Source organism: Euleptes europaea, chromosome 4 (genome assembly GCF_029931775.1).
Source record: "Euleptes europaea isolate rEulEur1 chromosome 4, rEulEur1.hap1, whole genome shotgun sequence".
Classification (NCBI taxonomy): Eukaryota; Metazoa; Chordata; class Lepidosauria; order Squamata; family Sphaerodactylidae; genus Euleptes; species Euleptes europaea.
In genome coordinates this window covers 56,434,829-56,460,473 of record NC_079315.1, presented here as the reverse complement: position 1 = coordinate 56,460,473, position 25,645 = coordinate 56,434,829, and the positions used below count along the sequence as shown (strand labels likewise).

Sequence of the window (25,645 nt, the reverse complement as noted above, 5' to 3'; positions counted from 1 at the left end):
TCCTAGGAGTATTTCTAAATAAGGAAAGAGGGGGGTCTCCAGGCAAAGAGGTGATTTGATGGATGCAGTTTTAGTTTCTTCATTGAGCTGAGTTTTCAGTAATTTCAAATTGGATCAATCTGGCGTAAGAATTTTTTAGCAGGAAATGCTGATGTGGGATTTAGCTCTTTTTAAGACGTGAGTGCCAGAGCAACCAGATCCTTTATACTAAACATTCTCATATTAATTATTGAGGGATCCTGACTGATGATCTGTTGGTCAGGTAAACGGGAGGGGCTTGCTTGAGTGTAATGAGGTTAACGTGGGGTTATGCTCAATCCTGCCCTATCTCCACCAACTCTCAATATTTGTCTGGGAGATAGCCCAAATTAATTTCAGGCCCTCATGTAACTGGAAAAGAGGAGCTAGTTTGGCCATCAAGAGTGGCAGAGGTGGGATAATATATGCCAGTATGGAAGTTTGATGACAATGCTGGCCTTTAAACGAATCTGCAAGGAAAAACAAACTTTCTAAACTATGGATCAATTAGTAGTGAAACTAGCTTATTGGCTTTGCTTTTGTATCTTCAGCACATGTGTAGTCTTTTTTGCATCTTTTGATATCATACACATTTATAATTAATTTCGAATGCAAATAAATATATACACATACACTCACTAAAAAAGTACATCTTTAATTTTCAGAAAAAATAAAGAAGGAGATGACTGCAAAAGGTTCAACAGGCATTGAAGTTATTCTCTCAACTTTAGAGGTACTGATTTTTAATTTATAGTGAACCACTGGGACTTCTTTATGCTAACCAAAGCTTGCTTCTCAGTTACTTATGAAATCGGTCTGACAAGTCAATTCATTCATTGACTTTTTTGGTAATTGAGTGAGACTGTTTCTTGAATGGAATGGAACTTATTTTTAAACAGCATCTTCAGATCATAACAAAAAACCTGGTGGTGTGCAGTTGAGACATATAAGATAAATGGAAACTTATTTGACTACAATTAACTACAGTTGGCATATGAGTAGTGTTACCGAAACTGCTCTTTGATTGGGGTAATTAGCATGAGCAGCAACACTAATATTTATATAGCGGAATCACCCAATGTATATCAGGGTTGTTTTCAGTGACTCTTAGAATAAAGACAGACCAATGATTTCCAGATTATGTTTATGTATATTCATTCATTCAATGTTGCAAATACATACATACAGGAAACTAAGAATAAAAAGGAGGTAAGACTAGAGACGTTTAGGATGTTGTTGATTGGGTAATACGTTACCAATCTAGGAGTGAAGAAGTCCAAAATCCGTGGCATAAAGATACAAAAATGAAATATAGCAGGGGATAGGCGAGGGATGTATCGGAGCCTTGAGCCAGCCAAGTCACCGCAAAGAAGAAAAAGGGGGTGTGTGGAGCTCCGTAAAACTCAACATACACAATACACAGTTTGGCAAAGAGGGATAAGAATTCTAACTGCTCTGTTGGGGAGGGCAAAATATACCCTTCTCTGTGTGGGGTGGAGGTTGAGACTCCCCAGATGGCTCCTATCTAAAACAATAGCGATCAAAGACTTTGGATCCATAGATCGGGCAAAGTGACAATTTGTAAACTAAGCTGGCACCAATGATTTACATATCATTGACTTGACTGATCTTCTCATGTGCCTCAGGAAGGTGTGAATCTTTACATTCCAGGGATGCAGCAGAGGGTATCAAACAGATTGCGGCGGATGTTTTTCTCACAGGATACCGGAGGGGGGGGCTGCAAGAGAGAGCGACGTGATGCTCTTGCTTCGGCATAATGGCTTCCCTTTGGATCAAAAGACAGTCAGGATCCTGGCTTCCCTTTTGCTGGTTCTGCAGGGACGACCCGGTCTCTTGTCCTGGACAGCCTGGCAATGCAGCAGAGCGCTAGCCCAGAGCGGCGGGCTGTTGGCGCTTTAGACAGTACAGCGAGTCTCTGGTGTGGTTGCCATGACCAGGGCGGGAGGTCAGGCAGCGCATATGGCAACAGTAGAAAATTTAGGGCATGGTACAGCCAAAGTAAGCCCAAATTTATGTAAGAAATTAATAAATGTAATATTTAATATATAAAATGTTCTTGTATGTATTTCATGTCTGATTTGATTCTGTAAGGAGAGGGATTTTTCAATGATATAAATTATACCTTAATTGAGCAAATCATACTCATTAACCTTTACTATTATGCAAGAAGTTGTATTAAAAATATATGAAATCCTTATTCATTTCAGAATACAAGAGATCTTCAAACTACATTAAATATCTTAAACATCCTGATTGAGTTGGTAGCAGTGGGTAAGTTTATATCAAATTGCAAGCTGTGGAATTTGTGGTGTCTTGGGGTATTGCTGGATTGTTATATTCTCAAATAATTTAAAAACATTGTTTTACTGACAGAAATTTAATAAATAGGTTATATGGCCTTGAACTCCAGCAAGGTCTCTATATTTTAGGATTGTTGTTACTTATATGTTATTTCTAGGTGGTAGCAGGAGAACAAGTGTTCTTGTTTCAAAAGGAGGGACACAAATCTTACTGCAATTGCTTGTGAATGTCAGCAAAGATTCTCCACCAAATGAAGACTTAATGGTGCTCCTTCATTCTCTCCTTGCAAAAATTGGCCCAAAAGGTGAGCTGGACTTATCATTGATACATAACAGTAAGAAAAAGAGGCAATTATACTCTTGATGTGGATGCTGGAAACCATAGCTGGCCCATAGGAATTGTTCTGACAACAGTATGTTGTATATTTATTGACAAGTCAGGTATCTGCTTATTGTCACTACTGATTTTAAATTACAGCTGGATTAATGATTGATCTGTTGTGCCATTCTGAAACTACTTAGAGCCCTCCCTACCACATCCCTAGGGAAATGAAGGGCAAAGGAAGGCCACAGCAAACCATTTCAAATTGGCCCTGGTCTAGAGGAGTGGGCTCATTCCAGAATAGATCAGCAGGAGGGTGTATGTACCCATGAAATCAAGTATCCATTCCCCCTTCAAAATTTGGACTCTGTCCCATCATTTACCTATGACTGGCTCAGTTTTCTGATGTATACTTTCTTGCCATGTGCACTGTGTGCTTTTTGAGAGAGAGGTATCCCAACACTTTCAGCTACTATACTGGTTTCTTGAAGACCTGTGTATTTGTTTTATGAGGTTTCATACCATACAATCTCTACTCATCCTCTGAACAGTTAACAATTGATTAATCAATATGCAGATAGGAAACTGACAAGATAAGCAAGATAACTGAAATATGATTAGGACACAGCAATAATACTGTCACTGAGGTGACCAAAAAGGCACAAGTGAGATTTCACCAGAAAATGCATATAGGGAGTTGAAGCAATCTTCTGTACTGGAAAGGAAGAAAAGTTGGTTATATGGATGTAGAGAAACTTGCTAACCTTGGAATAATGGTGTTACAACGGTGCCCTTGGCATGTTTCCAATGGGAGTGGAGTGGGATTTACCTTCTTCTCCCTCCTGCTGCAGTGCACTGAGTCCTCTCCCCTGAAACTGTGTTCCTAGATATCAGACCCTCAGGAACAGCGTAGGGGCATAGTGGTAGTGGAGAATCAGGAGGAATTACCACCCCTTCTTATGCAAACAGAAATGCTGTTCTGTCAGATGAACTGCACGATTGCATACATGCCACAGAAATTCAGTTTATTACCTTAAGCTCATAGTAGTTTTAACAATTTAATTCTGAGAGTATATTTGAGTAAATTTTAATTTGCATATGTGCTAAGATTTCTATTCCTTTTTATTTTCAGATAAAAAAATTGGAGTAAAAGCCAGAATTAGTGGTGCTTTAAATATAACACTAAACATAGTAAAGCAGAACTTGCAGAATCAAAGATTAATACTGCCTTGTCTTCAAGTGTTACGAGTGTACTCAACCAACTGTAAGAACTTTGACTTTTTCCCTCTGATACCCATTTATTTTGATGTCTAATATACAAGATGAAAATACCTGCATATTACACTTATATTAATGTCGAAAACTAGTAGAGAACTACTAGCACAGTACCAGATTTTGTCTGTCCTTAACTGCTGTTATGTGGCTGTTTCTTGTTTCCAAGAACTCATCCGCCTCTGTTGTGGCACAGCAGACCCCTTAATGTTAAGTCTTATTTAATTGATTATTAGGCAGGAGATATGTGGATATCTCAGCATCAGTAAGTACAGGTGGAACAGTTTAGCCATTTATAACTTTGACTGAAGGTTACATTGGCACTGTCATTGAGAATTCTTGCTAACGTGGATAGGAAATCCTTATTGATGTTAACCTGACTAACATATTAATGTAATGTGTGGAATTCAAGAACAAAAAGAAAAGTACTTGGAGTCGGAAGCCTATAATCCCATGGTGAAGTCCTAGGGCAAAATCTCAATATCTTCCTCATGGTTAAGACAGTACTAGCATTACATATATAACTTCCCTAAAAGCAACTATTGCCAAATGTTCACTTTTCTGAGATAGTGGCCATATCTAGGTGGTTCCTTTAGTCACCATTCTGTCTACCAATTCTAGGGGTTCTGTATTCAAGGCATAGGATTCCATTGGTATTTTAAAATTTACAGATAAGCTGAGTGTTGTATAAATGGGAAAATGATATCAGGAGCATTTTACACCACAGAACATCATGTAAAAATATATGCTTTTTATTCCAGTCTGCTCTTGTAATTTCTGCCTTGCAAGGAACCATTTAGTAGGATCTTTGCAATCAAACTTTTTATGTGCCATCTTTCAAGCACCTAATTTTATTTCAAACTCTAACCTATATTTAGAGGCTGGTCTTGGCTCCATCTCCCTGTTAGCATAGATCAGGATTTTCTTCCTGATCTTTAAAAATGGACTGAGTGTGACCCTTTTGTGTCTTCTTGGACCTAGATTGTAGACGAAGAGTGCATTCCTTGGGGGGGGGGAATCTCCATAGGAGCTGGCGTGACCCTGCAACAGCGTACAAGCCACCATATCACAGAATAAAGTGGCACCTACACCAACATGGGGGCAAACACGCCAGGAGCCGTGGAATGCTGGCCCCCTCCGCCAGTACAGCCATGCCAGCAGGGATTTTTCAGAAGGGAAAGCCTGCACCAGTGTTGGGGAGGGCTGTTCCAAGGGGTGGAGCTGACATCTAGGGCTATCAAAAAAAAAAAATTCGGTACAGTTCGGATTCAAATTTGACCCTTGTGGGTTCGGTACGTGCCGAAGTCCGAACTCCCCCGCTTCGGATCCCCGGTAATTCGGGGGGATCTGGAGTTCGGGGGAAAATTCGGCCCCAGCGCGCCTTCAGAGGGATTCCCTAAAGGCGCGCGGGGGCCCTTTAAACTGATCTGCGCCTCCCAGCTGGGAGGCGCAGATCAGTTTAAAGGGCAGCCCGCCCCCCTTCAGCGGGCTCCGCTGGAGAGGCGCGGGCTGTCATTTAAACTCATCTGCGCCTCCCAGCTGGGAGGCTCAGATGAGTTTAAAGGGCAGCGCGCCCCCCTTCAGCGGGCTCCGCTGGAGAGGCGCGGGCTGTCATTTAAACTCATCTGCGCCTCCCAGCTGGGAGGCTCAGATCAGTTTAAAGGGCAGCCCGCGCCTTTCAGCGGGCTCCCCTGAAGGGGGGCCGAATTTGCCGAATTTATTCGTGAACTCCCGAACTCGCTGAATTCGGCCCCCCCGGTTGCCCGCCAGTTTTGAGTTCGGATCCGTCCGAACAGAAAATCACCGAATCAGGGGAAATTCGGTTGATTTTCAGTTCGGACTGAACCGAATTGACAGCCCTACTGACATCAGTCAGCTTCTTAGCCCCTTTTGCTCCAGGAATGCCCCAGCAGGGCTGCACCACCTTTTTTGGTGGTGCAGCCTCGCTGTTCGCTGTGGAGCATTTCCCCCTTTCATTTTTTACATTTAAAAAAGTCTTTTTCCCCCTCCGCAGTAGCTGGGAATGGGCTGGAAAGACCGTGGTCTTGGTATTTTCTTTCCTGACGTTTCGCCAGCAGCTGTGGCAGCCATCTTCAGAGGAGTAACACTGAAGAAGAGACACTGTCCTTCAGTGTTACTCCTCTGAAGATGCCTGCCACAGCTGCTGGCGAAACGTCAGGAAAGAAAATACCAAGACCACGGTCACACAGCCCAGATAACCTACAAGAACCAATGAACTCTGACCGTGAAAGCCTTTGACAATATTTTGGGCTGGAAAGACTTTCAAGTTTACAGATTTCCTATCCAAGTTTTCCCTCAGACCTCCCTTCAGTAATGAATAAGATACTCACAAGTTTAGAACGAAGGGACCATCTTTAACTATGTGGTGATGCCAAAAGGAAATGTGCACCCTCTTTCTAGGGATTGAGCACCCCGTCTTTTCCAGTGCTTCCAGATTATCTAGAACTCTTAACCATTCCAACCTTTCAAAGACTTTTCTTCTTGGCCAGACATAATGCCTTACCCCTCAATGAATTATTTGGCAGATTCTTAGACAGTCCAATCGAACAGAGTCTGCCCATTTTTACTCAGTTTTACTTACCCATTTTTTTTACTCAGTCGTGATTTATATTCTTCTATAAGATCTTTTATTGCTCAATTGATTTCCTGTATGTCTATCATTTAATCTATCTGCTGTCTGGTAAAGATAGAGCTGTTACTCTATCTGTAGTTTATTATTTAATGACTGATTTGAAGATACGCCAAAAGTTATAATCAAGTTACGCCTGAATGCTCATTTGCATACAGGCGCTCATTTTGCACTGGAACTGGATACTACTAGGATCGAGCTGTTGCTTTTTTATCTGGGCCAGAAAACTAGGGGAAAACTATAACAACTGAGCCATGGTAATAGCTGCCTCTCCTTTGCTGGCATTTGCTAACTGCCTTGCAAGTGATATTGCCACCGGAGCTTCTGCTTCTTCTTCCATGAGGGAATCCATGCAGCTGATAAATGATAAAATTGGTACATCTGAACAGCCAGTAATGGGGCAAGGCATTCAATGTATAATGCTGTATATACCATAGTTATCTATCTTCTCTCCCCATAACTGCAGTTCCCAAGCAGCAGTGTAGAAATACTCATGCACAAAATATTTGCTATATGGTTTAAGGAGAGCTTTTTTTCAGGTCTTCACAGATACCATTCATAATTGGTGGTCTAATTATGTCTTCAGCACAGAGGATTGTTTCCATCACTAGTGCTTAAGATCCAGAAGGAATAACAAGTATTCTGTAGCATAATACCTCCAAACAATTCCATGTAGTATTCTGAAGGTTCACTGGAAAATTGGATTCAATATTTGAGGAAGTAAACATGCAATTTATCTCTAGTGAAAGGAAAAAAGCTAGTAAGATAGTGTTTTAGCTACACAGTGCTTTAGCTGCTTTTCCATTAAGTATAAAATGTCACCTTAATACTTTTGCACTTCAATTAAAATCATATTTTTAAAACATTTTCAGCTGTAAATGCTGTGTCCTTGGGTAAGAATGGGGTTGTGGAGCTGATGTTTAAGATCATCGGTCCTTTCAGCAAGAAGAACACTGGCCTTATGAAGTGAGTAAAATACTCAGTACATTGAAAATAGCACCTCTGAAATGCCACTGAAATATTTATTTAAATATAAGGCTAACTAATATTTGAAATGAGGAGAAAAATGGTATGACTGAACCTATGTGGCTTTTTTGCAAATTGGAGAAGCCATATGGCTACAGTCATCTTTGAAAACGTTTTGCGAAAAAAGGAGTGTGATCTTTAAATAAGCATTTGGTTACATGGTTTATAGTCTGCCTTTCTCACTGAGACTCAAGGCAGATCACACGCTGTAACTCAATGCAGTTAATAGGATGGGACATCCAGGAATTGAACTAGGATCACAATTGTGGAAATCTAAAACAAAGCAAAAATCTGAAACAAAGCTGAAACTAAGGAAAACTATGTGCTTTCTGCCTGGGTAAGCAGCCGATGAAGTGACTGCAAAATGGTAGTAATATGCATGCTCCATTTAGCTCTTCATGAAACTCAAGCTGCAGCATTTTGTACCAACTGGTGTCTCTGAGTTGAGTTTCGAGGGGGAGACCTATGTAAGGTGCATTGCAGTAGTCTAGTCTCAATGTTACAGGATCCTACCTGGATTTTAATGTGGCACCAGGCATTGTCAAAAAGTTCTGAATTCTTGTATTTTCCTACACTTTGCATTCTTATGTCTTCTAATTTTTGAACTGCATGTACGTTTCTTATTTTCCTTTTATGATACCTTTTTAATATAAAACTTGTGCCTGTAAATTTACTCTTTTATACTCACAAATAGGCTGCCTTAGTCATGCTATCAAAGTTTGTTCTCTTTTGTTCTTTTGTATAGGAAGTTTAGAAAACAATCCTAAGCAGGTCTACAGAAAATCCTGTTCAGGTCTATTTGGTTGGGTTATTCCCAAGAAAGTATTCTTAAGTTTGCTCTGTTAGAATATAGGCTGTGGTGGTCATGAAGTGCTGTTGTCTAGTTGGCTGTGCTGGTAGCAACAAATGGTAACAGATTTTTGTAAGGCTTTAGAAAAGGGACTTCAGCCAGGCTGGAAATCCAGGAAAAGTTGAGGACCCGGTTCCATTATTAATAGTGAAATATTGTTTGTTTTTAATTCTATGTATTTTTTTTATTTAAGCCATAGCCAGAGTAAAATGTCCATAAGATCCACACACACATCAAAGTAAAAAAGAAATACTGTATTTTCTGGCGTATAAGACTACTTTTTAACCCAGGAAAATCTTCTCAAAAGTCGGGGGTCGTCTTATACACCGGGTGTCGTCTTATACGCCGGATGCTGAATTCCGAGCCGGACTGGAGAATCTGCCTGGGGAGCCGCCTCCGCTCTGTCCATGTCCACTGGAGGAGGGAGGGGAGGCGAGCCCGGCGAGGGTGCTCACTGCCCGGCTCGGAGTCGGAGCCAGGCGCGCCGGGGTGCACGGAGGGAAGTGCTCGGCTGCGCTCCAGCGGCAGCGCAAGGCAGGCAGGTGGCTGGCTGGCTGGCCGGGGCTGGGGTGGCCACTCTCTTCTCCCGGCACAGGGTGTTTTGGCTGCCGCCTAGCACACCCAACATGCCCCCTTTCCTCCCCGGCCTCCGCTTCAGCTTCTATCTTTATGGGCTTCCCTCCCCTCCAAACCCTCCTTTAGCCCCGTCCTCCGCGGGCCATCGGCTCTGTCCTCCCCTCGCCTTTAGCCTCGCCCTTCTTGAGGGCCCTTACTCTCGCCCCCGTCCCCCTCTTCTTCCCCACTCCCGTCTCCCCTCGCCGACTCCCCCCGAGAGCCATGTCCTGCCGCTTCGGGCTCCCACCCTCCCGCCAGAGCCCGGGGCTGAGCCTTGGCTACAGCCGATGTCTCTGGCTGTGGGGCTCCCGCTGCCCGGGGAGGCTCCCTCCCCGCCTCGCCTCCAGGATTTGCTCCGGCCGGGCCGGGTCGGCACACACTCTTCCATGCCGGGAGGTCGGCCCCCGGCCTCCTCCTGTTTCTCCCGCCAGCCCCGGCTCCTGGCGCGCTGCCAGCCCCTCTTTCTCCCGCCCTGGTAAGTGGTGTTGTTTCCCCCTGGGGTTGAGCCGCCCCAGGAGGACCGGGGGTAACCACGGGGTTGGGGCGCAGTCCCGAGGGCCGGCCCCAGGCCGCGAAATCGGGTTGGGCCCCTCCAGGAGGTCTGGGGGCGGCCGCGGGGTTGGGGCGCAGTCCCAAGGGCCGCCCCTAGGCCGCGGACTCGGGACAATCCCAAACTCTATATTTTAACTGTAAAAATGGGGGGTCGTCTTATACGCCCAGTCGTCTTGTACGCCGGAAAATACGGTACTTGTAAAATTGGAGGAAATATTCTTCTGAAAAGATACTCATTTAGCCAGTCATCTTGTATGTGTGGGTGTGGGTGTGGGTGTATAGCTGGAGAAAAATTAAATTAATGTAAAATAGATAATAAATTGTTTTGAATTAATAATAATTTAAACAAGGAATTTTATTATCAGACTTTAAGACAACAGTTCTATTTATAGGGGTACTTAATAAATGATCAAGATTATTGTCTAAATCTGTGTTTCTTTTTTATATTCATAGGGTTGCTTTAGACACTCTTGCTGCCTTGCTAAAATCGAGTAAGTGTTTGGTTTAATATTTAACAAAATTATATTTGGAATGTTCAGAATACCAGCAGTCTGGAGGTTGTAAACCTATACAGCGATAAAACTGAAAGGTGATATTTTATAGATTGCAATGGAGTATATCATCTTGTGTGTTGAAAGACTTTGGATTGTCTTGCTGGTAGATGATTCTGCAAAGGAAATTAAGAAAAAAAGCAGAGCAATGGAAATCCATCATACATAATCTCTCTTATAAAATAACATGTTTGTAGTAGCTTTCTTGAGTCAGAGTTCACTTCTTCAGATGCATATGGAGTATATAATCATTTTATAAAGACCCTTTTACCCAAAAGTATATCCCCTGTCACTTTTGAGTATAAAAGTGTCTGTAAAGTGATTGTGCACTTCATATAAATTGGAAGAATTGAGGTATGACTCACAAAAGCTTATACTTGAATAAATCTTGTTAGCCTTTGAGGTGCCACTAGACTTCTGTTTTATTTTACTGCAACTGTTTGTAGTATACAGGCTAATCTTAGAATTTATTGTGTTTTTATCTTGTTCTTCCTCCAAGGAGCTCTGGGTGTCCTACATGGTTATTCCCCTCGGCCATTTAGTCCTTATAACAGCCCTGTGAATTAGGTTAGCCTGAGAGACAAAGGTGGTGATTGGCCTAACGTTATCCAGAAAGCTTCATGGCAAAGTGGGGATTTCAACCTGCATCTTCCCCAGTCGAAATCATCATGCTAACCATTATATTATACTGAGTTACTATATTGGCTCCCGTCTATTAAGATCAATAGCTTGGTCTTGAAATGTTGGATTCTCTGTCAAGTTTAAGAAACTTAAAGAACCATTTTATATGTTCCACCTTTAATGTTTGCCTAAACTGATAATATGAAAATAAGATAAATATGTATCATAGAGGTATGTTTCCCGAGGAACCAGAATTGGTACTAGGTTGCAGTCAGGTTTTTTCCCCCAAAAGTCACTTATTTGATTCTTACTGGTTTTGATACTTTAAAATGACTTGATAACTTTTAAATATTTTTCCCAAGAAACAAATGCCAGAAGAGCAGTAGACAGAGGCTATGTCCACGTGCTTTTAACCATCTATGTAGACTGGCACCGTCATGATAGCCGGCATAGACATATGTTGATCCGCAAAGGAATCTTACAGTCTATTAAAAATGTTACAAACACCAAACTGGGAAGAAAAGCATTTCTTGATGTCAGTGGGATGAAAATTTTGTATAACACATCACAAGTAAGTACTTGGATCGCTATGATTGAACGGTGAAGCTTCTTTAAATGCTCTTATGATGAATATAAAAATATATTTTATAAATCTTCCGGAAATTTGTGGTGGATAAAATCCTGAATATTGTGCCAACTAAATTATTACTATTCTTCCTTAACAGAAAAATCATCTTGCTTCATGGGGAAACATATTCAGTATGATCAGCTTCTTTTGACAAGCACTTTGCACTTGAATGTACATGTCCTAATCATTTTGTCTTATGATCAGTATTCATGCCATTTTAATTTAGGCTCTTTATTATCACAGGGAAGGTCTATGCATGTACATCTTTTTAAAAGAAAACCAGAGAGAGAGTTGCAATTTTGATTCAACTGATTTTGTACAGAAGCTGCGCACAATGGAGGTATAACATGCTCCAGTCTGATGAGGACCATCATGGTCAAACAGCTGAACTGCAGTCTTTACCAGAGCATCCCACTTGGGACAATGTGTTCATGACTATTTGTTAGCTGCTTGGAGTTCTTTGATTCATCCTTTGCACTTAATTAAATCTCTCCTTCAAAAACTCAAATTATCTCAATGAGTAATACTTCTTCCACCATGGACCTTTGCCATTTATTTGCATTGCTTCCATGGGCTGTGATACTTTCCAAATGGTTAACAGTAGTTGTAACTAGGGCTGTTGAAAAAAAAAATTCGGTTGAATTCGGATTCGGCAAAATTCGGCCCGTTTTTATTCGGGCCGTGCCGAAGTCCGCACTCCCCCGCTTCGGATCCCCGAAATTCGGGGGGGATCCGGAGTTTGGGGGAAAATTCGGGCCACCGCGCGCCTTCAGGGGGTCTAAAGACCCCTTTCCAGCTTTGCTGGGACTCCCGGGAAGACTGGCTGGGGGTTGTCAAGCCCCTCTGCGCAGAGAGTGCAGAGGGGTCTAAAGACCCCCCCCCCCAGCTTTGCCGGGACTTCCTGGATGGCTGGCGGGGGGTTGTCAAGCCCCTCTGCGCAGAGAGCGCAGAGGGGTCTAAAGACCCCCCCCCCAGCTTTGCCGGGACTCCCGGGAAGGCTGGCGGGGGTTGTCAAGCCCCTCTGCGCCCTCTGCACAGAGAGTACAGAGGGGTCTAAAGACCCCCCAGCTTTGCCGAGACTGCCGGGAAGGCTGGCGGGGGGCTGTCAAACCCATCTGCGCAGAGAGCGCAGAGGGGTCTAAAGGCCCCCTCCCAGCCTTGCTGGGACTCCCGGGAAGGCTGGCGGGGGGTTGTCAAGCCCCTCTGCACCCTCCGAAGATGATCTAGGAGTAGCATTAATTTATAAACACCAAAACTGTAGCAAGAGAGCTTCCACCTGAACCATTTGTTTCAGTGTCCTGAACCTTAGTTGAGCCTGTGAACATTTTTTAAATTTTGTGCTACCACATAATGGCTGACATAGTTGATATGGCCAACCCACAAAATGGCTGGCCCCAGTTCCCCTCGCAATCACAAAATATTGTTTTAAATTCCAATGAGTATAGGAAACCAAAATAACTTGACAGTTTATACAATGAAGAGTTCCCAACTGGAAAAAGAAAGAAAGGTGGGTACTCATTGCAGTGTTGTCCCTTCTATTTAACTTGGGTTGCTTGAGTATCCACGTCCTTTAAATAATTATCAAGCTTTTCTGCACACCCAGCTGCATAGCTACATCACATAGGCATATAGATATGCATCATATAGATGGCAAGCATAATTCAGTGGTTAGTTTATTGGATTAGGATTTTGGAGACCCAGGTATGAATCCCCACTCTGCCATAGAAGCTCACTGGGTGACCTTGGGCTAGTCACACACTCACAGCCTAACTTACCTCACAGGATGGTGGTTGTGAGGATAAACTGGAGGACTGGGAGAATGATGATGTATGCTGCTTTGAATCCCCGGTAGGGAAAAGTGAGGTATAAATAAATAGACATAGCTTTGTTTCTGTGTGAAGACATTTGTCTACCAGTTAGCCTGGGGCTGTAGTACATAGGGTCGCCTTGCTCCATTTCATCTTTACAATCTTATAAAATAGGTTAGGCTGAGAATGCCTGGCCCAAGGTTACCTTGTAAGCTTTGTGTTCTGAGTAGATCAGCATCCAATAATGTAACTGTTATGCCAAACAGGTTCTTAGTCTGTGCTTCCTTCATGGTTTTTTATTTGAAGTTTTTTTTAAGACTATATGTGCGACCTTGGGCATGAATGCACACTGGCTGCTGATTGAAGAAAGCTTTTGTGTATGATTTCAGTTTATAGGCAACTGCTTGAAACGTATTCTGTTTTTGCAACATGGCCTAGAAGCCATAGTCTGTTTTCCACTAAAATAACTACTGATTTATCTGATAAGAGTTGCACGCCGGAAGTGTTTGACAGCAAAAGCTTGATTTTTCTCCTGGCTTGATGGTACATGAGCTCAGCAAGTCTCCTAATTGGCATTCCAGAAGAAAGTCTTGAATGTAACCAGAATCAGTGTTATCACTGAATACTTTAAAGTGCGAAATACAGAAACAGTACATACAAAAGGCTCAACTTGAGAAATAATCATAAACATTTTTATTAATACTTGAGTGTAGTTTTCTGTAAAAGAGGTATATTTTATTTTCACTTATTTTCTGCTTATTTCAGCTTGTCTAAGTTTCATGCACAAATGAAACAAAGGTTCCGCTATCAAACTATGCTTATCTTTTTTTAAAAATCTCTTTAGTGCCTGATACCATAGTACAGCTATAGTTCATAAAGAACAAAATATGTGGTACACAGTGTTTTTACTATCTTATGACTTATTTGTGTTCTTAGGAATGCCTTGCAGTGAGAACTCTAGATCCATTAGTCAACACTTCCAGTCTGATAATGAGAAAATGTTATCCTAAAAATCGTCTTCCACTGCCGACCATTAGAAGTGCTTTCCATTTCCAACTGCCTGTCATTCCTGGTAATGGACCAGTGGCTCACCTGTATAGTTTGCCTCCTGAAGGTATGGTTAATTCTGAAACATAATAGTTTGTTTTATTCTCAATAGAACAGAAAATTATAAAGCTATAGAAACTTACAGTTATGTGGGGGGTTTTTTGTTTATACTGATGAGATACTGATATTATACAATTTAACATAGATTCTTCTTAATATGCACCTTTTAATGGATTGGGAAATACTGTAATGTAGCAGTTTTGTGAAAACTGAAATTTATGCCTGTATGTAAGATAAAAACAAGAAACCTTAATTTTAATTTTGATCTGTTAAACAGAAAATTCATTTATGTTTCTTGATTTAATTCATTGTCTTTAATATATTTGATTGCTCTGTTATATCAATCTTAAAATGTGTTCTGTATATTATCAAAAACTTTTTGAACTCTGGGTTAGTTTTAAAAAAAATCTGAGGTGGGTTTTTGAATGTGGGATGAAAGAATTTTCACAGGCATTTCACCAGTATTTATCATTAAATCAGGTTTATCATTGACAATGCATAAGTGTGTAGATTTGGAAATGGTCTTAAGTATGGGCTTCCTGATATATACTTGATTTTTTTAGGCCAGTTTTGCTTCCATTCATACATCACTAGGCATGTGCTTTTTCAGGCATGGAAATACATTTCTCTGTAAATAAAGGTGGTCCTGAGAACATTGCTAGTTATGGGTGCGACCTTGTTTAAGCCAGTTTAGTAATTAGGTTATCTTTCTTTTCTCCATTCTTTGCTGTTCCTCCACCCATCTCCCATGCTGTTAATTTCATTGCTGCTCCCAGTTGTGACTCTGCATTCCTATCATATCAGCACATGTAGGCTTCAGAAGACATGTTTGCTGAGATAACTGTAGATCTGCCCTTAAATGGCTACAAAATTTCAGATGCTGTTCATATTTGATAGTCTTGTATTTCCTTCATGCTGTCCTGTTCTTCCCTGTATTTTCCTTTGAAATACTTTTTCAATAAGGCACTGAAAGTAGGAAACTTCCTGGCTTCCTTGTGAATAAGAATAAATTTGAACAGCATGAATTGCCTACCATTCTTTTCTTCCTTGCATTGCCAGTGCCCTGTTCTGCCAAGTCTATCTGGGACTGGACAGGCAGCATAAAAACACTATGGCCATTTTTGCATGGTAATTAGCAGTGCGTTCCAGGCTGAATTGCCCCACAATTTTTTTTGAATTTTGCACACTGAACCATCATTCTGGAAGTGACTGCAAAACCAGCGCAGACCTGCTTCGCATTTCAAAAGAGCCCACTTAACGCAACCTTTTGTGTTTGCTCCGCTACTGCTGGGAAGAAGAACTGGAGGGAACCATGCAAAACAACAGTGGCGCGTTAGCTACGCACATGCTAATGGCTATGCAAACGAACGAAGGAGCAGGCGAGTGGGGTGTGTGGAATTTCTCCTTTTGCATCGGGACTGTGAATAGGCATTTTTAAAGTCGCATTTTAAAAAAGAGCTTTGAACGAGCATCAGAATTGACCATGCATAAATGGCCTATGTATGTTATAGATTCCACAGAATAATGCTGCTGCTTCCCTTGTGAAACTTGCATGTTGCAAACAGAATACTTTCCGTTTTGTGAGAAGACTTCTAAAACAACATAGCACAAAGTATTCTGTTGCTACTGCAGATCCGTCTGCTCCACATTAATCTAACTGTAAAATCTATTAATAGTTTTGATGGAGAATCTGTGTAGTCAAGTATACATTGCATGGTCTCACGGGGATTTTAATTCATACGTGGTATTAGGTTTCAACTGGTGAGTGAAAGGTTTCACATGCATCATTTCTTTTCTGGGATGTACATGTTGTGGAAAACATACCATCTGCCCTACTTATAGAGCATTTTATATCGCAGTGGATGACGTAGTAGATGAAAGTGATGACAATGATGACACCGAAACAGATACTGAGATTGAAAATGATAATGAAGATGACATAGAGCAACATTTTAAGGTTAGTACTGGAATTAAGGAAATGATAACTTTTGTTGCCTGTTACGGGAATATTTTCATTACCTATCTAAAATTTGTTTGAGTATATAGCTTATTTTTCAACATCAAAAATATGTTAACTGTTGTGGTTGAATTGCTAAAGTGATTTGAGAAAAGATAAGTCTGAATTAGTTTCAGCATATCCATGGAGGTTTAGGTCTGTATATGCTTACTTCTGTTTGACTGCCATGTTTTCATTAACTTGTTAAGCTTGTACCTTTCCCCCCTCCTTTCCCCCCAAGTTCTGCTCTTGTCTAACTGTTGGTTTGGCAAGAGACTGTCAGGAGATCTTCAGCTGTGTGGAATGACTTATAGATTGGGGTGAAATAATGGCTATTGCAGAAGCAGTAGTGCTCTTCTCCAACATTTGCTCTTTTTTGCTATGTAAGCAATGCACTCCTGTGCAGAATTATTCTAGTCCAATTTAGACTGGAGTAATTCTGCATAGGATTGCAGTGCAAGTCACTCTCAATCATTCCCATTTCCCAGTAGCAGCCTTCCAATTCTGAGAAACAGGTTTGAATACAGCCAGCAACTATGCTTGCTTCTGAGTCTCGGTACTTGGTACTTCCCGTCATGTATGGATACCAGTGCTTGTACGGAATTACTCCCAGGGCCTGTGCCACTACGTATTCCCAGTAAATTCCTCATAGTTCATCCATCCTCTGCCCTGTGAATCTTTCCTAAAGAATGAATATCTAAATTTAACTCTAGAAGTTTAATTGCATAAAAGTGACTGTTTCTGTTCTTTTTTACATTTCACGTTTATACTTATAACATTTTTTAAAAATCAGATTGTTGTCACTCTGCTCCATATTATTTTTGTTAGAATTGTTGGAACTGTGAAACATTACAAGTCAACTAAATACACTTTCCAAGGCCTTTCAAACTATGCCAAATTTCTACATCCCTAAAGTATTTACTAAAAGACCCATAAAATAATTAATATCTGCTCTCACTACTGAAATATTTCTCAAACATTTCTCATATATATATTCTTGACTGCTTGTTTAATAAATGTAATTGTGAAATCTAATTTGTGGGTTTTTATTTTACTTTATAGCACAACACTTGACACATTGTGGCATTAAGCAGTATGGAGATTTCTAACTGTATATGCCATTTGCCCAACATGAGTCAATAAGAATTTCTTGTGGTTCATCTTGAGGCATTGGCAATACTGTTGCATTTAGACATCACAAATGAGCCTCTAAAATCCTTTCGCTTTCACACGCCTCACACTCTTCCCTCATGCGTGGGGTGCAGATTTAAGACCTCCTGGTTTGATGTGGACCATAGTCATTTGTGATATCTGAATTGGACAAAACTGTGGTTCATTTCTTGACTTCAATCTGGGACCATTTTGCCCTGTTGGACATAGTAAGAAAAACTGCAACTTAACAAATTAGAAAGCTTTCAGTCTGTGCTCTGTACACTAGGCAGGGCAGAGTCTCTGAGGACTTCAGAAGGCATGTTTTTGTCATAAACAAATTGGTTTGTGTGGGGTATCTGAATCCAGCCATTAGGAATTGTTAAGCATTCTTGGTAAACTTAAAAAGTAATTCCTGATATGTTTTCATAAATGCTGGTTTTGCTTCTTTGTTTTTTAGAATGATGATATAGAGACTGATATCAACAAACTGAAACCAAAGCAGGAGTTGGGACGATCTACAGAAGATCTAAAGATGTATGAAAAATATTTCCCAGAACTTTTGGAGGACTTTCAGGTATACATATTACTATCTTTTAAAAGACTTTTTTATAGCTCACGAGAGAGATGAAGTAGGTAAGACTTTTGCTATATATCTGCCCCTTTTATTGAAAGACACGTGTCTTCCACTTAGAAACAGGCTTGTGTTTCCCCATTGCTGCTGTGGCTGCTGAAATAGTACACTGGCCATTCTTCCCTTTGCCACTGGGGCTTGAAAAAAAGGCAATTTGATATTGTTATGTGGTTATAATGTTACAACAGTCTTGTGTATCAGGTTCTCTGAATTCCCAGCTTTCATGTTTGAAAGGGAAATCTCTAGCCTCCTTCATTGCAGAGATAAAAGAGAAAATGCATATCTCCATAATGAAAGGGGCAAGAGGCTTGCATTAAAAAAAGAAACCTGATATATAGATTGCTATAAAGTATTATACTATATTAATGATATAATGATATTCAGTTGCCAATTTTTTAAACGTTACCTGGCAGTGGAGCGGGAACTGGAATAGCATCTACAGGGGCAAGGCTGCCAAGTTGATGGGGCAGGGAACATCCAAACTTTCCCACCCATAAGGCACCTATCCAGGTTTAGCTGTGAGGTTTCCCAAACCTTTGCAAGCAAAGCACGCTTGAGAAAGATTGGAGAAAGTCAAGGAAACCCCCAGAGGTGCATGAATGTACCAAGATGCTGGGGGGAAACAGAAAAGCTTCCTAACAGCACTGAATCCAGGGCTAATAACCTGTGGAAAGGTCATATCCCCATACATTGCCCACTAATTCCTTCCCATTTGATTTCAGAGGCATCGACTATTTCTTTTACCAACAGGAATAAGGTATAAGACCTTGAACTTTCCTCTAGCAAGTGTTCCTTCCTCTTTACACAGTCACATGTGACATCAGGGAATCAGTGTTCCCAAGCATGCTGGGGCCTGATGACTCAGGACCGCAGTGTGAGAAAGGAGGGGCTTCAGTGTTCCTGCCTGCACTGTTTTCCTGAGCTGAATAGCCATGGGGCTGTCCTATTAGCCCTGCACCAGGGCAAGTAGGACTCCCCCCGAGGTTGGTACAGGTTGGGAAAATGGCACAGGGAAGGAAGACTGAAGCCACACTGCAGTCCTAAACCAGGCTGGGCCTCTAACATGCTTGGGAATTTTGGCAAACATCAGAGCCCAGATACAGGAAACCCAAATCAACTCATGCCATATCATGCAAACCTCTAGTTTGGGCCTAGGATAATTTTAAAAAGTACCCCAGCAAATGGCCTTCACCCTTATACTCTTAATTTCTTTGCTTCTTTTCTTGATTTGTCTTACTTGGGCCAGTTACACATTCTCAGTCTCACCTGCTTCAAAGGGTTGTTGTGAAGATAAAATGGAGGAGAGGAGAATACTGTAAGCTGCTTTGAGTCCCTGTTGTGTAGAAAGATGAGATAAATGAAACAATAAAAATATATTCTGTGTTCTTATATTTTCACATATTTGTGTTTAATCCAAAATACTCACCTGCTGTTGGCTCCCCTTCCTCCTCCTTTCACCCAACTTGTATTCCTTCTGTTCCTCAAAGCAGTGTCTCTCTTGTAATTTCTTAAGCCGCTTTCGCTGCTCAAAATTTAGTGTAAGCCCTATGGAGAGGGATCGTATCATTTTGGTGTTGTTTATCCAATGTATAAATTAAATATGTAACCATTCTCCTTTTTCTTTTTAATATTAAGGAATATGATTTAGTTTCCAAGGAACCAAAGCCTTTTTCAACTGATGTATCACTAGGAGGACCTATTATTGTTCCTACAGCTGGTGATGAACAGTCTCCCACAAATCATCCTTTGCAAATAGAGGACTGTAATAAAAGGCCCATTTCTTTGAGTCTGGTAAAGAAAAATAGCAACACAGGCAATAGTTTACAGCATCAAGGCGATCAGTTAAAATTGCATTCATCGTGCCAGTGCCTAAACCATGAACTAGTCAAAGGCTTGGACAGAATTACTTTGCAGAACACTCCCCAAAATGAACAGTCTTACAGTTCAAGAGCAATGACCCCAAAAGAGTGTAAAACTAGCTGTAATAAACCCTTACAACATGTTTCATCCTGTGGAAGTGTTTTGTTTGAGGGCCGGTCTGTCCAGCTGGGAAAGCTGTGCTGTTCTGGAGCTGATCCTGAAGAGGAGGAAGTATCCTGCTCGATTTCTTTGGGAGAGCAAGTGATGCTTGATGTGCCTGATCTGTTACAACTCCATGACCCAGAACTTTATATTGAGATAGTAAAAAATACTAAGTCTGTTCCTGAATATTCAGAAGTGGCTTATCCTGACTATTTTGGACACTTGCCACCACCATTTAAAGAGCCCATTCTTGAAAGGCCTTATGGTGTTCAAAGGTGAGTTTGTTGCTGTAATAGCTGTTTCATGTTAAAACTAAATCTATAATTTAGTGAATGTTTGTGAGTCAAAAACATTTAATTTAAAAACATTGACTGTTCTGTCAAATATTTGTGGCTGTAGATATTGGCTAATATTGGTGAATAATCTCTATTTTGGACTTTTTTCTCTCAAAATTTCTCTGACAGATTAGAGAACTTCACCTTTAAATAATTATGCCTATTTAGAAATATAATGGTCAGTGGCATTAGTAACTTTGTTTCCTATAATGTGAAAAAAGAAGATAATTTCTGAACTGAGAGTTTACTGAGCTGAGAGGCCCCATTAAAAATATCTCCTCATCCATGATGTGCTCTGAGACAATCTATTATTTATGCAAATGTAGGATAGCAACCTAATTACGGGAATGTTGTATAAATTACAGAGTGTTTATAAATTGCTTTGAATATTCAAAAGTACTGTATAATGTATAGAATTATCATCAAAAGAATAGCGATCTTAGAATTCACAGATAATATGTAATCTCAAACTTTATTCCTTTTCTTCCACAAGGAAGAAGAGAATGGCTGCCAAGCACATGCGAATTTTGATGTATGTGAAAGAAATACTAGATATTTCTCCTTCATAACATCGGGGCTCTTGAACTCTTTTTGGGCAATAATTGGTAGTGAATGGGTGTGTGCAGTTTCCTTGAGCCTTGTATTCCAAAGTGGTGGGGCAAAGAAATCTAACCAGGTTCATCCAATTATTAGGTCTCAATTTCCCTTATGTCTGTCATAATCTCTCTATCCTTTCCTAAAGTAAAAAATACATGCTTTACATTGCGAGTTACTACTAAACGTTATGACATTGTAATGCATAGAATCTCCAGCTATTTCACAGCCCAACTGATGCTGATAAAACTCATGGAACGATAACTGAAACCATAGGTTCTCTCATTGTACATCACATGTAAATGCTACGATGTGGTAATTTTTAAACTTGCCTTTGTGTTGTCATTTCTGGTTCCATGTTTGTGGTAATAAAAGCAATCTAACCCACAGTAGCCTAATGATAAAGGTGGACTGTACCTCAGATTATTACTAAGATGAAAGTGCTTGCATGAGCAGGAAGATTACATCACAGGTATCCTTTGTGCTGACACAGGGTGGGGGGTTTTCTACTCCTCCTGTGTATCTAGTACAGTTCTTATACTTAAATTTAGAAGAACTGCCTCAAACATACCTCCTATTTCCTGAACAACTGCAAACATTCAAGAGTCTTGCAGTTCTAAATTTCAAGCTTGTCCTAAGGCTAATGTGAGCTAATTGGATTGCACAGGGTAAATAAGACCTTTCCATAGCAGTATACCCTAATTTTTTTTAGTGGTTATACATTATTCAGTTTGTTAAACAGGCCCTTTTAATAAGGATATTCAAATACAAAGCTTTGTAGCTGAACTTGGCAGGCTGTAAGTTTGACAAATAACATAAATAAATTTCACCAGCCACATGGTGATCTTTATGGTTAGTACTTCTAAACTTATATGTTTTATAGTCTAGACACATGCATCCAATGAAATGAAATCTAGTTAATGTAAATGTATCCCATAATAAATGGTTAAAATTCTAAATACTTTTGCTACAACAGTTGGATTTGGAAATTATTAACTTTTAACAATATTTACTTGAGAGAACCTGTGGTTGTAAACAAACACATTTGAGGAGCCTGACATTTAACAAGATGTGTTACTCAGACATCAAGGATGATTTTGATGCCCCTTTAAAAGTTGTTTTGTGCTTTACAAAGATGGATTTTTAATGTGTTCAGGTTTCAACTTTACACTTAACAAATGTTTTCAGAAATTAGTGTGATTCCCAGAGTTTTTTACAAGTAATAATGAAGTTAGTATACTTATTGAAACGTGAGCCAGCTTTGTGTGTGTGTAAAGTGCCATCAAGTCGCAGCCGACTTATGGCGACCCCTTTTGGGGTTTTCATGGCAAGAGTCTAACAGAGGTGGTTTGCCAGTGCCTTCCTCTGCACAGCAACCCTGGTATTCCTTGGTGGTCTCCCATCCAAATACTAACCAGGGCTGACCCTGCTTAGCTTCTGAGGTCTGACAAGATCAGGCTAGCCTGAGCCAGCTTTACCCCTCAATTTATCACATTTTTTGGTGTGCTTTAATGATTAAATTTTTTCTGTTCATGTACTTTTGTTTATTTCATTGTTTATTGTATGTCCTATGAATACTTTCCTACATAGCTCTTGAACAAAAATTCTCTCCAGCTTTTGCAACTTTCCTGAGCAAATATTTGATGTAGAACAAACCATCTGATGATCAGAGCAGTCATTGATGGCTATTTCATGGGAGATTTCTGTTCAACATAGATACCAAATTTGGGTAGAAAACTGTATACTTGATATGCATCTAATGTGTTTAATGTTGATGATTTTTATTTTGACACGTGTATATGCTGTGGGAACTTCTAAACTAGACATGCATGACTATCTGTATTTTGGTGTCTAGTTCAAGAGTTCTGCAGTACTACTTGTGGCAAAATGAATATATTAGACAAAACATGGCATGCATGAAGTACACATAGTTTCTGATACAGAAGTGCATTAAGTGTCTATTTCTTATTTGTAACCTCGTCATGTTTAACTAGAGGTTTCCAGAGGTGAAAGGCTTGCACTTTAACCCAGTCACTGCACAATATAGTCTCTGAAACTTTTAAAACTTTACAGTTGTAATTGCATGAGTTGCTGATATAATTTGTTCTCTAACCTAAACCAGACTTTACTACTAATAATAATTGAAATATGAATTAAGCTAATACAAAATGATTAAAACTAGCCACAATGAAAGGAAAAGAAATCTTTAACAAGGAAACCAAACTTTAAATTTCTAAGCTTCGGTGCCTTGTATACAAGCTGATTCTTCTCCATATAGAGGACTGATGCGGGGGCTTAAATTTTTAGCAGGATTATATGTCTTCCTTCAAAGTCCTTTTCCTTTCCTTATAGCTTAAATGTAATAGGTGGCACCACAACTTTCTAGAGAACAATTGGGAAACATTACATGAGAGCCTTCTCTGTTTTTTTTTAGGACAAAAATTGCCCAGGATATTGAAAGGCTGATTCATCCTAGTGACATTATCGACAGAGTTGTGTATGACCTTGACAGTCCCAGGTAGGTTCCATTGTCAGAGTCCTCATTCTAACTTTTCTGTTACAGTCTGCTATTCTCTTTTCAATTGTTTTGCACCTAGAGTAAAATTTAAGAGAAGGCATGCGAAGGTGTGATAACCGGACCATTTATACTGCTGTAAAGGTGCTGGGAACTTGTCACTATGCTAGATAGTGACAATTAGAGATGAACAATCCGTATCACTCTTAACGTGAGTTTGAATTATTTTGCATGAGGAATTCCTGCACTAGAAACCCTGTATGAAGTAGAGTATTTTGGAAAGTGTTCTGGGGTTCACACTCAGTTCATGTAGGGCACTGTCCCGATATGGTGGTCCTTGCCATTGGTCCACGTGTACTGTAAGCATATCTGTAGAGCACAGCCAACATTACCCTGTGAATGGACATTGCAGGAAAAGGTATGTAGTAGGGAGCAAACTATCTTTAGGGGAGGGCTGCCCCCCTATTACTGATCTTCTATTTAGGAACCCCTGAAAAGCTCTAATGAATACCAGTGATTTTTTTTAAAGTTCCCATTTTACTCCACTTTTAAGTTTTTGTTATGTTTAAAATTCTTGATTTCGATTTAGAATAGAATGAACTATTCATTATTTATTGTATTTGGACTGAAACTAGAAATAGTGTTTTTATTCTTTATGTAAACAAAATTACTTTGGGGGGAAACAGCTAACCTACTAACATTTTAAATATGATATAAATATAAGCCAAGAATAAAATAATCAGCTTATGGCACAGAAACATTAAAATACTATCCAGGAAAAAGTAAATGTTAGTGTTTACACTATATGATGGCTAAGAATGGCATAGATATTTCAGCTAGTGTTCAAATAATTTACTCCTGAAATATGTTAGATATAGCTGATTGAAAGCAAACTTTAGGAATGTTCCCCAGTAGGTCTTGTTAAATTATTTAAGGCCTTCTCTGAATATTGTCAAACTGACAGACTAACCATAAGCACTCAGAAATCTAAAATCATGGTCTTTTCCAATGCAAAAAATATTCCTGAATATAAATGTCAAGTTAATGGAAATAAAATTGACCAAGTTAGCAATTTGATTATCTAGGCATTATATTTCAAACAAATTTAAGCTGGAAATTGCATCTGGAGAACATCAAATACAGCGCAAAGGTATCCAGCCTTAATTTGCTTCTTCAATACTCCGGGTGGGAATTTTATGCCTGGAGCAATTAAAGCATTTAATGCTATAGTAGTTCCCCAAATTCTATTTGGTACTGGGGTTCTAATTGATGTGGTAGATGAATCAGTTGACCAACCATTATAAAATTTCTTTGTAGAATATCTGGCAAGTCAAAATGTGTTTCTGGGGTAGCACTTAGGGCGGAGCTGTATCAGGAATCTGTGGAAGCTTTAAGGTGGCAAAGATCATTTCTGTTATACTGAAAGATTATTATGGCTAATGAGGGGCTGGTAAGCTTTATTAGAAAGGACTTGTCACTGTCTTCTTGGGAAAAGGTCTTTGTAAATAGGGTGCAGTTGTTGGGCTTTAACCCAAATAATGCATATGAAATAAAAGTAATCAAGTCAGTTGTGCCATCCTTAGATTCTAGAAGAACATGGGAGAGAGCACAATGTGTGTGCTCTGCAGCCACTCCTGGATTAAACCCCTCGATTTCTAATCCACAATATCTTTTGTATCTAATGGTGCCCCATTATAGAAGGATGTTTATGCTTGCTAGGTTAAATGCCTTTCTGTCAGCAGTCACTGAGGGCCGTTATGCAAATATTTCTTATTTGGATAGAATATGTAAGTATGGAGATAGTCACATTGAGACTGTGGAACATATTCTTTTGTTCTGTTGCTTTTGGAAGGATTTGAGAAAGAAATTTTTAGGACTAATTCAAATGTTACTATTTGAAAGTCTGCTACTAAGATTATTGCTGAGTTAATTTATAAAGATGATTCCATTTTCTTTGCGATGTCTTTCAGCTATACAGTGCCAGATGAAGGAGATGTTTTGAAGTTTAATTCCAAATTTGAATCCGGGAACTTGCGCAAAGTTATTCAGATCAGAAAGT

At 40.0% G+C, this 25,645-nt stretch overlaps 1 protein-coding gene across 3 annotated transcripts in view; it reads left to right on the top strand.

The window, feature by feature from the left end:
- The window catches only part of AGTPBP1 (ATP/GTP binding carboxypeptidase 1), a 77,376-nt gene that overhangs the window by 35,243 nt on the left and 16,488 nt on the right, over window positions 1–25,645 (top strand). For 2 of the 3 annotated variants that reach the window (XM_056848357.1, XM_056848356.1), the window contains exons 4-16: window positions 684–751; window positions 2,247–2,310; window positions 2,498–2,644; window positions 3,794–3,925; window positions 7,456–7,549; window positions 10,080–10,117; window positions 11,161–11,369; window positions 14,171–14,348; window positions 16,201–16,298; window positions 17,947–18,063; window positions 19,756–20,417; window positions 23,506–23,589; window positions 25,557–25,643. In XM_056848357.1, the coding sequence (XP_056704335.1) occupies window positions 684–751; window positions 2,247–2,310; window positions 2,498–2,644; window positions 3,794–3,925; window positions 7,456–7,549; window positions 10,080–10,117; window positions 11,161–11,369; window positions 14,171–14,348; window positions 16,201–16,298; window positions 17,947–18,063; window positions 19,756–20,417; window positions 23,506–23,589; window positions 25,557–25,643 (1,978 nt within the window). The remainder of the gene's footprint in view (window positions 1–683; window positions 752–2,246; window positions 2,311–2,497; window positions 2,645–3,793; window positions 3,926–7,455; window positions 7,550–10,079; window positions 10,118–11,160; window positions 11,370–14,170; window positions 14,349–16,200; window positions 16,299–17,946; window positions 18,064–19,755; window positions 20,418–23,505; window positions 23,590–25,556; window positions 25,644–25,645) is intronic. The other variant, XM_056848358.1, reaches the window with a different exon arrangement.